The sequence below is a fragment of the Glossina fuscipes genome, unplaced genomic scaffold (genome assembly GCF_014805625.2).
Source record: "Glossina fuscipes isolate IAEA_lab_2018 unplaced genomic scaffold, Yale_Gfus_2 2, whole genome shotgun sequence".
Lineage (NCBI taxonomy): Eukaryota > Metazoa > Arthropoda > Insecta > Diptera > Glossinidae > Glossina > Glossina fuscipes.
The window spans coordinates 8,934,305-8,947,577 of NW_023998416.1; the positions used below are offsets into that span (position 1 = coordinate 8,934,305).

The 13,273-nt window shown below is 32.7% G+C and overlaps 2 protein-coding genes across 4 annotated transcripts; both read left to right on the top strand.

The window, feature by feature from the left end:
* Positions 1–3,292: 3,292 nt before the first annotated feature.
* Positions 3,293–3,962, top strand: LOC119632889 (augmin complex subunit dgt4). Its single transcript, XM_038026044.1, has one exon. It carries the CDS (start codon positions 3,351–3,353, stop codon positions 3,960–3,962), a length of 612 nt encoding a protein of 203 aa, XP_037881972.1. The 5' UTR covers positions 3,293–3,350.
* A 1,020-nt stretch (positions 3,963–4,982) lies between these two features.
* LOC119633835 (ubiquitin carboxyl-terminal hydrolase CYLD) lies at positions 4,983–12,909 on the top strand. 3 transcript variants are annotated; one of them, XM_038027611.1, is made up of 11 exons: positions 4,983–5,140; positions 6,255–6,748; positions 6,988–7,780; positions 9,541–9,772; positions 9,843–10,054; positions 10,747–10,901; positions 11,361–11,579; positions 11,749–11,983; positions 12,067–12,208; positions 12,286–12,482; positions 12,567–12,760. In XM_038027611.1, exons 2-11 carry the CDS (start codon positions 6,257–6,259, stop codon positions 12,758–12,760), a joined length of 2,871 nt encoding a protein of 956 aa, XP_037883539.1. In that variant the 5' UTR covers positions 4,983–5,140; positions 6,255–6,256. The 3 variants fall into 3 exon arrangements, with proteins under 3 accessions (XP_037883539.1, XP_037883538.1, XP_037883541.1); XM_038027610.1 differs by lacking the exon at positions 4,983–5,140 and adding an exon at positions 5,396–5,443 and having other exon boundaries at positions 12,567–12,909; XM_038027613.1 differs by lacking the exon at positions 4,983–5,140 and adding an exon at positions 5,396–5,443 and having other exon boundaries at positions 9,565–9,772.
* Positions 12,910–13,273: the final 364 nt, after the last annotated feature.

Consider the following 13,273-nt stretch of genomic DNA (forward strand, 5'->3'; position numbering starts at 1 on the left):
GATTTATAAAATGTACTTATTTTCGCTATTATTATTAGATTCAAACTCGATTTAATAATAAAATTTTACAAAATGATATTCGAATAATAAGGCAATAAAATATGAATAATACATAGTGTACTTCAATATTTAGTTTTAATTTAAAATTTCGTGAAAACTTTTCACGAATCCTATTCACAGTCGTTGTATATGTAAGTAAGAAGCTTAATATATACATGCATGCAGTAACTTTATATATAACGTAATTTATAAGATATATATATATATTAGTTTGGGGAAAAAGAAATCCATTATTTTTATATGAACTTCAGGACTTTATTTAACTTGCTTCGGATTGTCCGATTTGGGTCAAATATGCACCGTTTGGTTGTATGATTTGTTGCCATTTTAAAGGTAACTTCAAAATGCCTCTCTCATAGAAGTCCTGGTCTCTATTTGCAAAAAACTCTAGTAGTCGATTTTCACAATCCTCCCTAGATTTCAATTTTTTATCATTAAAGAAATTTTGCAATGCAAGAAAAAGATGATAATCGCTTGGTGCCAAGTCCGGACTGTATGGCGGATGCATTAAAACTTCCCAACCAAGCTCCCGAAGTTTCTGGCGAGTCACTGTAGATGTGTGTGGCCTAGCGTTGTCCTGGTGGAACACGACACCTCTCCTGTTGGCCAATTCTGGCCGTTTCTGGTCAATCGCTATCTTCAAACGGTTCAGTTCACAGTAGAGATCAGAATTTAGCGTTTGGCCATATGGAAGCAACTCATAATAAATAATCTCCTTCCAGTCCCACCAAATGCATAGCAAAACCTTCCTGGCCGTTAGTCCTGGTTTGACCACCGTTTGAGGTGCTTCACCGCTCTTTGACCACGATCATTTTCGCACAGGGTTATCGTATGTGATCCATTTCTCATCTCCAGTCACCATCCGTTTAAGAAATGGGTCTACCTCATTCCGCTTGACCAAGGCTTCGCAGATGGAAATTCGATCCATCATGTTTTTTTTCTGTTAATTGGTGTGGCACCCAAACATCGAGCTTCTTTTTGAATTCAGCTTTGTGTAAATGGTTTAAAACTGTTTTATGGTCGATTTTTAGCTCCTGGGCGATGTTACGACTGCTAACATGCCGGTCAACTTCGATCATTTCTCCGATTTTATCGACATTTTCGACGACCGGCCTACCTGTGCGCGGTGCATCATTAACATCAAAAATTCCTGAACGGAATCTACGAAACCAAAATTGCACATAATTGGCTGTTACAGTATCGGAACCATAAACACCATTCACAATTTTAGCCGCCTGGCTTGCATTTTCGCCTTTGTCAAAGGAAAACTGTAAAATGTGCCGAATTTTCTCTATGTTCACTTCCATTTTTAACACGCTGTAACTCACAACTGAATGCACCAAACAAAAAACAGCAAAAGAATTTTTTTTACTGCGAAATGTCACCTTTCCAACGAGCATAAGCCTGAAATTGTTTGATCGATACTTTACGAGAAATCTATCAGTGCAGCCATCTACCGAAAAAATAATGGATTTCTTTTTCCCCAAACTAACACATTTTTACATAGCTTTTTTACTAAACTTTAACGCTGGGTTTACAGGAACTTCCTTAATTTGATGGGTAAATTTTGTGAATCGTCATTATCGCAAAAATGAGAATAGGCAGCTGGAACTTAGCATAAAGATTTCTTCATTAATTAGTAATACGAGATTAGAAAACGGCCGTGCTTCCCTTACAGCACGTCTACCAGCTAGACGAAGATAAAACAATTTCAGCAAAATACCGACAATTTTTTCGTATGTTCATGTATAAATTTCGATTCCATAATTTCAAAAAACTTTGACACAGATGTCCACTAAGATCATTTTCATGTTCATTCGAAAAATGTGATACGTTACAATAAATGGGAAATATGGGTGAACGTACTAGTGAGCCGAACGGGATAATTTTTACGCAGAACATACACGTGGTTTTAATGAATATTTTTCAGCAATATATTCACTGAATTAAATTATATAAATGGGGAAATAAAAATATTGTCGGCGCTTTCGTAGGTTATTTTAATTTATTCTGCAATGTTATCGTGTCTGATCGCGCCCACTTTTTAGCCTCATATCCTTAGTGGACCAAGAATTGCTTATTGATTTAATTAAAAATGTTGCTAAACTTATTTAATGTATATGTATATGCAATTCATAATTTCTTGAAGGTTTTTATATAAAATCAGGTAGACAACTTGCAAACATATTAAAACCAAGTTGCTTTGAAAACTTCTTATATATACGACAAATTGTGCTTTTTTTTTGCTTAATAAAAGGTGTAATCGATCAGCGTTCACAAATTTTACGCAATCTAAAATAACTTTAAATGTACTTAACTGTTAAATTCCAGCTTATTTACTAAGAACGCTTTTCAAATCAGTCAGTTATTGCTGGATTTGGAGATGACAATGGGGTAGTACTCATCAACACTTTATCACCTTTCTCTGATTTGAAAAATCAATGAGTGATTATATTATAGTGCCTTTCCAAGTCGTGACAAGCAATATATTTAAGTGCCTTTCCAAGTCATCACAAGTAATACACATATTAACTTCCTTTAAACTTATTGAAAGCGTCTACTATTTGACTACTGAAAATGAAACCCATGTAGAAAATACCAATTAATGTTAACGTCATCAATAAGGATATGATTAGCAAAATGAGAAAACGTAGAAGATTGCTTACATTCTTTTTTTATTATAGTTTAAGTCATAAGCCTACAAATAGTCTTTTTTGTGCTAAGCCCTCTCTGCAGAACCAATAATCGAAAAAGTTTCTACTAAAATTTTGCTTCAAATATAAAATTTTTTTAGTATATAACGTTATTAGATGCGTTGGAAGTGGGACTTAGTAGAAAATCATTTACTTCACAATGGCTGTACTGAATAAAAAATTTATAAAAATTGTTTTAAAAGTATATTAATTGATTTTCTTAATAGGTGGTTAAAAAAAATAATTTTAGACTTCGAAGATAATATTATTTATTGGCCTTTGAAAGAAAAGTATGAGACTTTATACTTTATACGTCTTTTATAAAATATATGTAAATATTTTTTTACTTTACTAACTTTACTTGTAGTCTTTTATAAAATACATATAATTATTTCATTTAACAATATCGAAAAATAAAATTTGTTTATCGCACATCCCTGTTTTTATGAAGCATTTTGAACAGATGCTTTGCTGTTTTAAATAATATAAAATATCATAACTAATAAAAAATACCGCGGATTATTTAAAGTGATTTGGGGATCTCAGACGTTTAGATTACGATTTCCTTCTGAAAAAATTCCAAAAAAAGAAAAAAGAATGTCAGCTAAATCTAAACCATTTAATAAGAAAGGCAAATCAAGCGCTAATCAAACTATCGATTCCAATTCCAGCCCGCACAATAGTAGCAATACATCAAGTCAACAGCATAATCTTGATGATATAAAATGGCTGATGTATTTGGAAGCACATAAACGTGTTAAAGATAATGAGGCCAACATTAAGCGTCAGGTTGAGTTGGCTAACAAAAACCTGGAGGAAAATATGCTGAATTATAACATTTTGTATGCAAAGTTTGCCTCTCTTTTAAAACTTTCTGCTTTGCATGAAATTCTACAACGTGATACCGAGATAGAACTACCGTTGGAAGAGACTGAAAAGGCTGTAGAGAACATAAAAAGCAAATTAAATTCTAATACTGCTACCGGATTAATTAACATCACGGAATTGGAGAAATTTAAGAAGCTACTCGATGGAGCAGAAGATCACGAAAACATAAGTGTTCACCGCTCTCAAGTGGAGGATTTAAAAAATACTTATGAAAGCATACAGTTAACAGCGGAATCCATTAAAGCGTCATTAGATGTCTCTATCACTCAAGGTATAGACTATTTCGTTGAACAAATAAACCTACCAAATGCAAAAAATTGATTTGAAACAAATAAAAGATCTGAATTGTTAGTGTTTTTAATTCTTTTTTTATTATACACATCTTTAATAGCATTAATCAAACTTGGCTTCATTAGAAACTTTTGGTTCGAAAAAATCCAAAAATATTTTTAAACGTAATTTGGCGTATTTCGGAAATGTAACCACCGATTCAACCGCAATGAGCAAAAAGCAATCAAAGCCATATTTCCGCCATTGGTATTCAAATGTATAAAAATTGCTTGATTGAGTGTGCTCGATTTATTCTCAATAATTTGTATAAAAATTGCCTACACCTGAGAATAATCGTCCACATTTGTTTACGCTTCTCAATAATTGAAAATGTGTATAAAAATTGCTAACATCTGAGAGTAGCTGCAGAAATTCGATTTTCGCAACTTTAGAAAGTAAGTAAAGAGCGACCACTTGTTAGAATGTAAACATAGGAAATATTTATTCTTCTTTCTCCACATCACATAAAAATATATAAAAACACATAAAAATACGTAAAAATACATAAAAATACATGTGCGTAAAACATCTGGAACCCGAATTTGGACACCCTAAAGCAATTGAAGCCATGACGAAAATTTTATGTGGAAATAAAATCCATTTGAAGTTGGATTTATCTAATATTTAATCCTATCCAATTATATTCTTACATTATAAACAGCTATGAATTCTTATTATGTCACAACAAGCATTTAGTTAGGAAGCTGATTTGCTGATTTTCCCATGATTACTAGAAATACTTCATTAAAAATATATTTTAACGATCATCTTTTTGTTTTTCAACAATATAACTTTGTTTCTTCTCCAAAACTCAACTACAGTTTTCCTGAAATTAAGATTTTTATTGCTCAACAACTCTTTATGTTATCCAACAATGTAACGGTTGCATAATGAGTAGTAAAACCTTGAATTTATTATTCAATGCCAAATTTACACGAACAGCTGATTTTGTAATGAAATTAATTCAAAAGAAAAAGGAAAAACACAAAATGCAAATATAAAATTTCAGTGCAAATATCGTTTTTGTAAAAAATAAATGAGTAATTATTTAAAAGGGGAACTACCGATTAATTCAGACAAAGCATAAACTCTAGATTGAAAAAAAATTTATCGTAAAAATTACTAGGAATTAACTACAGTCGAATAAAGTGGCAAAAAGTGAAATAAAAGTAAGTTGACGACGTATTTAGCACTATAAAACTATAGGTGTACACAATACAATAATTAACAAATGTATATGAAGGCATGAATGTGACATTTAGAATTTAAAAAAATAAGCTCAAATGTATATCACTGACTTTTGAAGCAAAGTTATTCTCAGAAACACAGAAAATTCAAAAAGCCATAGACAAAACTGGGTAAGAACGTCATGAATCTATATGGTTACATATCAAAGATGTTTCCATACATTCATCGTCTAGCCATGTATTTTTTGAACAGATTTGTGAGCAAAATCCAAAATATGCCTACTGGTAAGGTCCAATGTGTACATATTTTTTTCTGCTTATATTTCTCTGTAAAATGTAGAATATTTAAATTAGTTTTGTGTATTTATTTTGTGTTCATTACGTTTTCTCTTACTGATTTCAAGAAGGCACGCAATGCTTTAGCCAGATTATCATGCAGTGATTTGAATAATAGCCGGCGTGGAGGTTGCTCTTGAGAAATTTACCAATGTGTGGTAGGGAATTATTATTCCGTAAAATGACTTATCGTAAAGTCTCATTTCGTCATTTTTCAGTTTTCAAAAACGCCTGGTAATTATACATCAACCAAATCGTTATTAGAATACTTTTGTAGAGATTCCCATCAAAATCGTTACTCAAGAGTTCTTCCGAAAAGTTTTGCGTACCACTTTATCAACTTAGAAGGTTTGCGGTTTCAATATTCTTCCGGAAATTGATGCGTTTTACAATATTATGCCATTCTTCGATTGTTTTTATTCTTCCTTTATGCTGTTTGCAATTAATCAAGAGATATAAGTAGTACTTAATACTCGATAGCGTTTTGTGGTGGCGAATCAAGAATTAGAATGGCTTGAAGTAATACGTTCTGAAAGTCGCAAAAAATATAACCTCCATGACCGCTCCTTAATAATATGAAACAAGCAAACAATTTGAAATAAATATAAATTAAAATTAATGTGAAAGAAAAAGAAGGGACTAATTTCAAGTACGCCTAACGTAACAACTGCCCACATTTATTCCGTAATTTATTTCGTTGAGTGGTTCCAGATGATTTTATTTTATGTTCTGAGATCACCTTTTTTCAATTTCTTTTTAGAAATGGAAAAAGAAACTGAAAGCAAATTAGCACTACTCAATCGCAAGACGGATTTGTCTCTCCATCAAACTGAAGAGTTTTCGTCTGACGCAGACGAAAAGGAAAGCATTAGTGTTGAAAAGGGCACTCCAGTTAAGATATTTCAATTGAAAAGTGCAAAGAATAAAAGTGTGAGCATCGTACAGGTTCTCGATTTTGTGAATAAGATTCCTATTTACGAAAATTTGTACGAATGCCCAACATGCAACTTAAGCAGAGTTGATAAATATTTGTGGCCATTTATAATTGCCATTGTGGAGCCTGAACACCGAATGTGTTTGTTAAAAGAGGAGCAGCACGGTAAATGGCTAACTTCGCTAAAGGCGAAAGACTTTGTAACTGTACCTGGGCAATTGTTTAATAAGTCAAATAAGCGATATGAGTGCATTGTTCGCTATATTGGTCCTGTTCCGGAATTATATCCAGTTGGCTACTTCTTTGGATTAGAAGTACTGGTATGTTACCGAAATAAATATTATAAATTAAGTAAAAGAAAAATTATCGCGAATTTCTTATATCCGTTCCTTAACTTTAAAATATACGTTAAGAATTTTTGTATTGATACGGATTGTAAAGATTTAATTAGAGTTTTCTTTCCACCTTCCTAGAAAGCATTTGATCAGTGAAACATATCATACGTATTTCATCTAATCTACGGTTGCAGACTCATTATTCCCCTTTTTTTAAATTTTAGAATGAAAATACTTCGCCTCAAGCAGAGAAAATACCATTTTCTAAAACCTACATGCACGTTGAACCAAAATATGCTATAATTACTACAGCGAATTGGATTCATCCAACCTCGAGTGATTTAAGAAAAAAATATCCTGATTTTATTGCAGAAACAATTGGCAAAGTAAAATCGGTCATTGAAAATAACACCAATGTATCGTCGTTAAAAAGAGAAAAAAAGACGAAACAGAAAGAGCCAACTGCTCTGTTTTATGATACAACCGATAGCTATACTAATGCCAATAGCAACGAGAGAGAGCGAAAAAATAATGAATTTGAACTAATAAACGATAATGGAGAGTACAGAGAGGTAAATATGCAAAATGAAAAAAAGTCTGAGCGTCGTAGGAGTTCGGTTCAAACACAAACCAAACACCCATCGAGTATACTAAAGAATAAGAGAAGTAATTCAGCGATCCGCAAGGAGCAGAATACGAAATCAACCTCGCATATGGATTTAGATGAACCCGAACTTTTCTATATTGATGGATATAATAAACAAGACCCTGTTATTGTTCTTGATAAGAATGAAATTGACTTTACCGATTTATTGGGTACTTCTTGGCCAAAACATGCAGGTGGTTTAGGCTCGATATTAGATCGATCTACTGCCCGACTCTTACGTGGAGGGCAGGAGAAGCGGTATTCAAATGAAGCAATTAGAAGTGCATCTGCCAAGAACGCTATAGAAAAAGACAACGAAAATAAGCTAACAACAGTTGCAACAATCAAGGAGAATGACTCGAAAAATCAAAGTAAGTTTTTATTAGCTTCGCTTTAAAAGCATATTAGCGTTTATGCTTAAATTTATCTTGAGTTAAGAAAACTACCGAAGTTTACATTAAGCAAATGAGTTTTTTATTTACTTAGAATTATGGAAAAACATGAAAATGTAGTCTAAACAAGTGAATCCTTAATTAAACAATACAAAAACTAAATTTAAGAATCTATCGTTTTTTTCGAGATTGTAAGCTGCTCTTGATTCAATAGAAGCCAATTAAATTATTAAAACACAATTATTACACCTAGTACCGTAAATAAATTTGATTTGAATAAGCGATTTAATTGGAGTTGTCCTTAAACATAAGTAATATATGATATATATATATATAGGCATTACCAAGACATGAGACAGGAACTTAGTTTTCGGGTAAAAAGTAGAAGATTTGCGAATTATTCCCTGCATTAGATGGGAATACATTTTAATCTGAATGCAACAAGTATTGCGTACAGGCACAGCTAGTTCAGAGACATCAGTGTGGTTCTAAATATGACACTTTTGGCATTTTGTGGGAAGTAAACAAAGTTGCTAGAATTCCAGCCAAAACTGATTACAGAATGAAAAGTTAGTATTTATTTTCTATAAATTATAACATAACTATATGACTGTTAACTATATTTAATATATAAGTAATTGGTTTAAAAAATTATGTTACAATTCTTGTTAAATATAAAAGGCTAAAAGATTTGCTCTTTCACCTTAATATCGTTATCGACTCACATTGCAGTGATTGCCGTAACGAATGGAAACACATTCCAGGAAAAATTTTTCGTATCTTCTTTCATGTAAAGGGCATTTTTTAATACATTTCTTGAACATGTAAGAACCATCGCGTCACTTCTGTGATGACACAGTTTAATAAGTTTTCTTATAGCAAAATTTAAAAAATAATTTTAAATTGATTATATTAGCAAAAGCTATGATGCAGAGATATTTATGATAAACTTATGAAATTTTTGCAAGCATTACCTATCTATTTTCTAACTCACCTCGGCCTGCTGTAATTTTGCGTACCAAAGCAACCGCAATACTTGCTAATCTTAAACTTTTCCATTAGTTTGATAAAAGAAAAAAAAAAAAAAAACTTTGAAAAAATAAAATGTGTTTTTAAGAGTATAGGGCGACAAGCAAAATAATCCAACGCTACGCTCATGGTCGAAGAGTACAAAATGTATATTTTTAGAAATTTTTACTATTTATGTGTCTACACCACGATATAATGAAGAGAAGTTAATCTTTCTTCTATTCAAGTCATATAGTCTGTAAACGATTGCCTTCCCTTTACATATGAGATGAGCAGAATAAATTGATTGTTTTCAATAAATTTCAATTTCTCATTCGATTTCGACTGACAATAAAATTGTGAATTTACCGGCAACCGTATTATAGAAAAATTGATTGAGTATAATAATAAGACCAGCGTACGTTACGGTGAATCGCACTGGCAAAATGGAAACTGATCGAGCCTCTACACTCTCCCCAAACGAGCCATCTCTGTACGATTACATACCTCTGACGGTTTTAGAGTTATTTACATCAATTCCCGTGGATTTTAGTTGTAATTCAAATCATTCAGGTTATTATTATTTTGTCTGGGATCGTTTTAAAATTATTTTCTATCCTTCTTCTTTTTGTTTTTTTTCTATATTTTGTAGATACACACTTGTTTAGTTTACGTAGCATTTGGTTTAAATACTTTCATTAATTTATATATATTTTTATCATTATTAACAGATTTTTGCTATTCCAATGTTGAAGGTCAAAATCCTCCGTCAATGGAAATGGTGCCTGGAACAACTTTGACTATTGGTTCGTTGGTCACAGTAGATACGCCGACCGCTAACGAGTACGGTGTAATACGTTGGATCGGCATTCCACCTGGGAAGACATCTATTAAAGTGGGCGTCGAAATGGAAGAAGAAAATGAGGATAATAATTTTCAAGATCATGATATCGCCTGCGATACGTAATTGCACGCATTTTATCTTTCATATTATTGTAATTATTAATATATTGACATTTTTCCATTGCTTCAGATTATTTAAAAGTTTTGAGGGCCGAGGGCGTTTTGTTAGTCCAGAACGATGCAAAATTGATCCCCGTTACAGTAATGCGGATACTTGTAATATAGTCGCAAAAGATACCACCAGTAGTGATATCGAAATAGAGAATGGAGCGCAAGTTGAAAACGCTGCAATGTTCGGGCAAAAGAATAGTCCGGTTATACCGGGAGCGGTGGCGCCTATAAGTAAGTTAAACGTTTATTATTGATAGGAAAATGCTTAGAATGAATGTCGACACCGTGAAAAGTAAAAGGGGACATACTTTACACTTTCCTTTTATATTTTTCTAACTCCGTCTTTCCGTTTCTAATATCCAAAAATGAACATCAGAGTCGCGCTGACAACCGCAATTATATGTATGTCCGATCTTCCGATTGTTTTTCGTTAAAACGCTTGTGCTAAAATGGAAATAAGAAGTTAAAACCTCTCATATATACATCCTTATTCGCTCGGTTTGATGTGCCGCCAGGATATAGTCTAAGGGCTCCTTACAATTTCAATGGAAGAACGACTGCAGTTTGTTTGTAAATGTAACCACAAAGGGCAAAAAATTAAACTAACCTATAAGGAATATTTACATAAAACTGTACCGAATATTTCGTAAAGGTTATCTATAAGATCGTAGCAACAACTGACGAGCAATTCTTCGGTTCGGCCAAAATAGGATGAGACATTCATAATGAAAAAATTATTACACAAGTATATATATTCGATGAGTGTTATACGGACTTGCCTTAGCACAAACGCAAAATTTCTTAAGTAAATGTGTAGAGTGCTGCATGCAATTGCATACAAATATAATTTCAAATATCGCATACTATATAATGTTCTTTTATGTTCCGTTTTCATTTTTACATTGCGATACGTTCTGGCTTAGAGTGTTTAAGCCTGGATTGCTTGGATGGATTTTGCGGTAAATTTAAAGGTATCCAAGGACATCACAATTCCTGTTATTTGGATGTAACACTTTTCTCAATGTTTGCGTTTACATCAGTCTTTGACGCTATACTCTTCCGTGCGCGCGAGTCACAAGTTTGTACATATTTAAATTGAAATTTTGAATTAAGAATTACCAAGAACTAATCAATTAAACGAATCGAACTAAATAACCGAAAATCGTCGCCCTTCATCTTAGGCAATGTCTTATCAAAGTGATTATGTTAAATGGATCCAAAATTGATAACATTTTTTTTATACACCTATAATAAAAATATAGAGCAGAGAAGTCGATTTTTAAAATTTTCTCTGCTGAGAGAAGTTTATTGTCCGGATGCATTGAAAATATCGCGGAAGTCTTGGCTAAGCTTACAAAAATGATTTTGAATTTATTGAGTGTATACGTTATATGTACATTTAGCAAAGTTCCGTTTATAGCCTATCGCGTGGATCTTAGTTGATTAATTCCGAATATTTTTTGTTTGTATATGATATTTTGTTTATGATATTTTTTTTTTTTTTTTATTATATGAGATCTTCTTTTGTCAACCGTAGGATATTAAAAGCTATACTGAAGTCCAAACAGTCTTGCGAGAAGAAATTGTAAATCCTCTGCGTAAATACATGTTTGTGCGTGCTGATCGTGTCATGAAATTGCGAAAATTGTTAGAGAAACTTAGTTCAGTAAGCGGCTTAACCAGTGAGGAGAAAGATCCCGAAGAATTTTTGAATTGTTTATTAGCTCAAATTATGAGAGCAGAACCCTTTCTGAAGGTAAGGAGAAAGATGACAAAAAAAAAAAAAAAAAAAAACGAAAAGCGGAGAAATGCAAGCCCGATTGAGCTTTAAAAATAACTTTTTTTATGTTAATATATAGTGTTATGTATTCCCGTTTGGTTGAAAGAAGGTTCTATAATTTGCTCTTCTTTTTTTCTTTTTCTAGCTGAATTCTGGTCAGGAGACGTATTATTATCAGTTGTTTGTTGAGAAGGACGAGCATTTATCGTTTCCGAGTGTTCAACAATTATTTGAACAAAGCTTTTGGGCGTCCGATATCAAATTGAACGATGTTCCCTCTTGCTTGATTATCCAAATGCCACGATTTGGAAAAAATTATAAAATGTATTCACGTATATTACCCTCACAAGTGTTAGATGTTACAGACATTATTGCAAATTGTAAGTGGACTTCTACGTTGAATATATGCTTAACATGAGGGCGCGTGTTGAAAAACGTCAAATTGTTTATGATGCAATTACAGCTCCGCGACAATGTACGGTATGTGGCAAATTGGCGGAGCACGAGTGCCGCGACTGTTTTGGCGTAATACAAAGAGGTTCTGGCTTAGAATCTACTGCGTTTTGCTCTCTGTGCCTTAAAACTGTTCATTCGCATGTTAAAAGGTTAATAAATCTAAATTTCTCACTAGTTTTCATATTTTTTCTTTTTCGTTACTTTTATCATATATACATATATACAGATCTAGTCATACTTCTCGGGCGTTAGAAATCCCGCAAGATTTTCGTCTTATGGCCGATAATACGACAATACCTCGTCTTTATATGGAACTTTTTGCTGTAGTATGCATCGAAACATCACATTATGTGACATTTGTAAAGTCTGGCTCTGGACCGGATGCTCCTTGGTGTTTCTTCGATTCAATGGCGGATAGAAATGGTTTTAGCATTTTGTTTTTTTTTTTTGTTTCTATTTATATGATCACTTTTTTTTTCATATATTCTGTATTATTCGTTATTTTAGGTGAACAGAATGGTTATAATATACCTGAAATGGTAACTGTACCGGATATGCCGCAATGGTTGTCCGAAGACGGAGCGCTTTTTGTACATGAGAGCTCGTCCACCGACAAAATGTTACCCGAACATGCGAAACGCTTATTTTGTGACGCGTACATGTGCATGTATCAGAGCCCAGACGTCATGATGTATCGTTAGCGCTGGCTTTCATTTTCTTCAAACAACTACTTAGTTTCGTTTTACGTTACACTTTTTGTTTTGCGATTTTAATAAGATGATGCCAATGTTTTTTTTTTTTTTTTTATTAGCAATAATTTAATCAATAAATGACATATATTTATACATGTAATTATGGAAATGGAAAAAAATTTATAGATAATATAATGGTTTTTCCTTTTTACGTCTGATCTCTGCCATGACATCGAATGAAAGAAAATTAAGTAATAAAACAATATTCCCTTGATTCGGGCCGTGGCAAGCGTCCAATAAAATTAATCTGTAATAAGCAAGAAAACTAGACTGCAGGCTACGTCTCCTCTCAATCATATCTTGGGGATTGTATTCAATTCCTTTTGAAATTAAGTTCGTACAACTGAATTGTGGATTTTAAAATAATATAAGTCTTATTTACAAGTCTCAGGAGATCTATTTACAAATCCAAGAACTTTCGTGTGCAACGCTTCAATTCTCTTGGTTGGTCTTGTCCCTCCG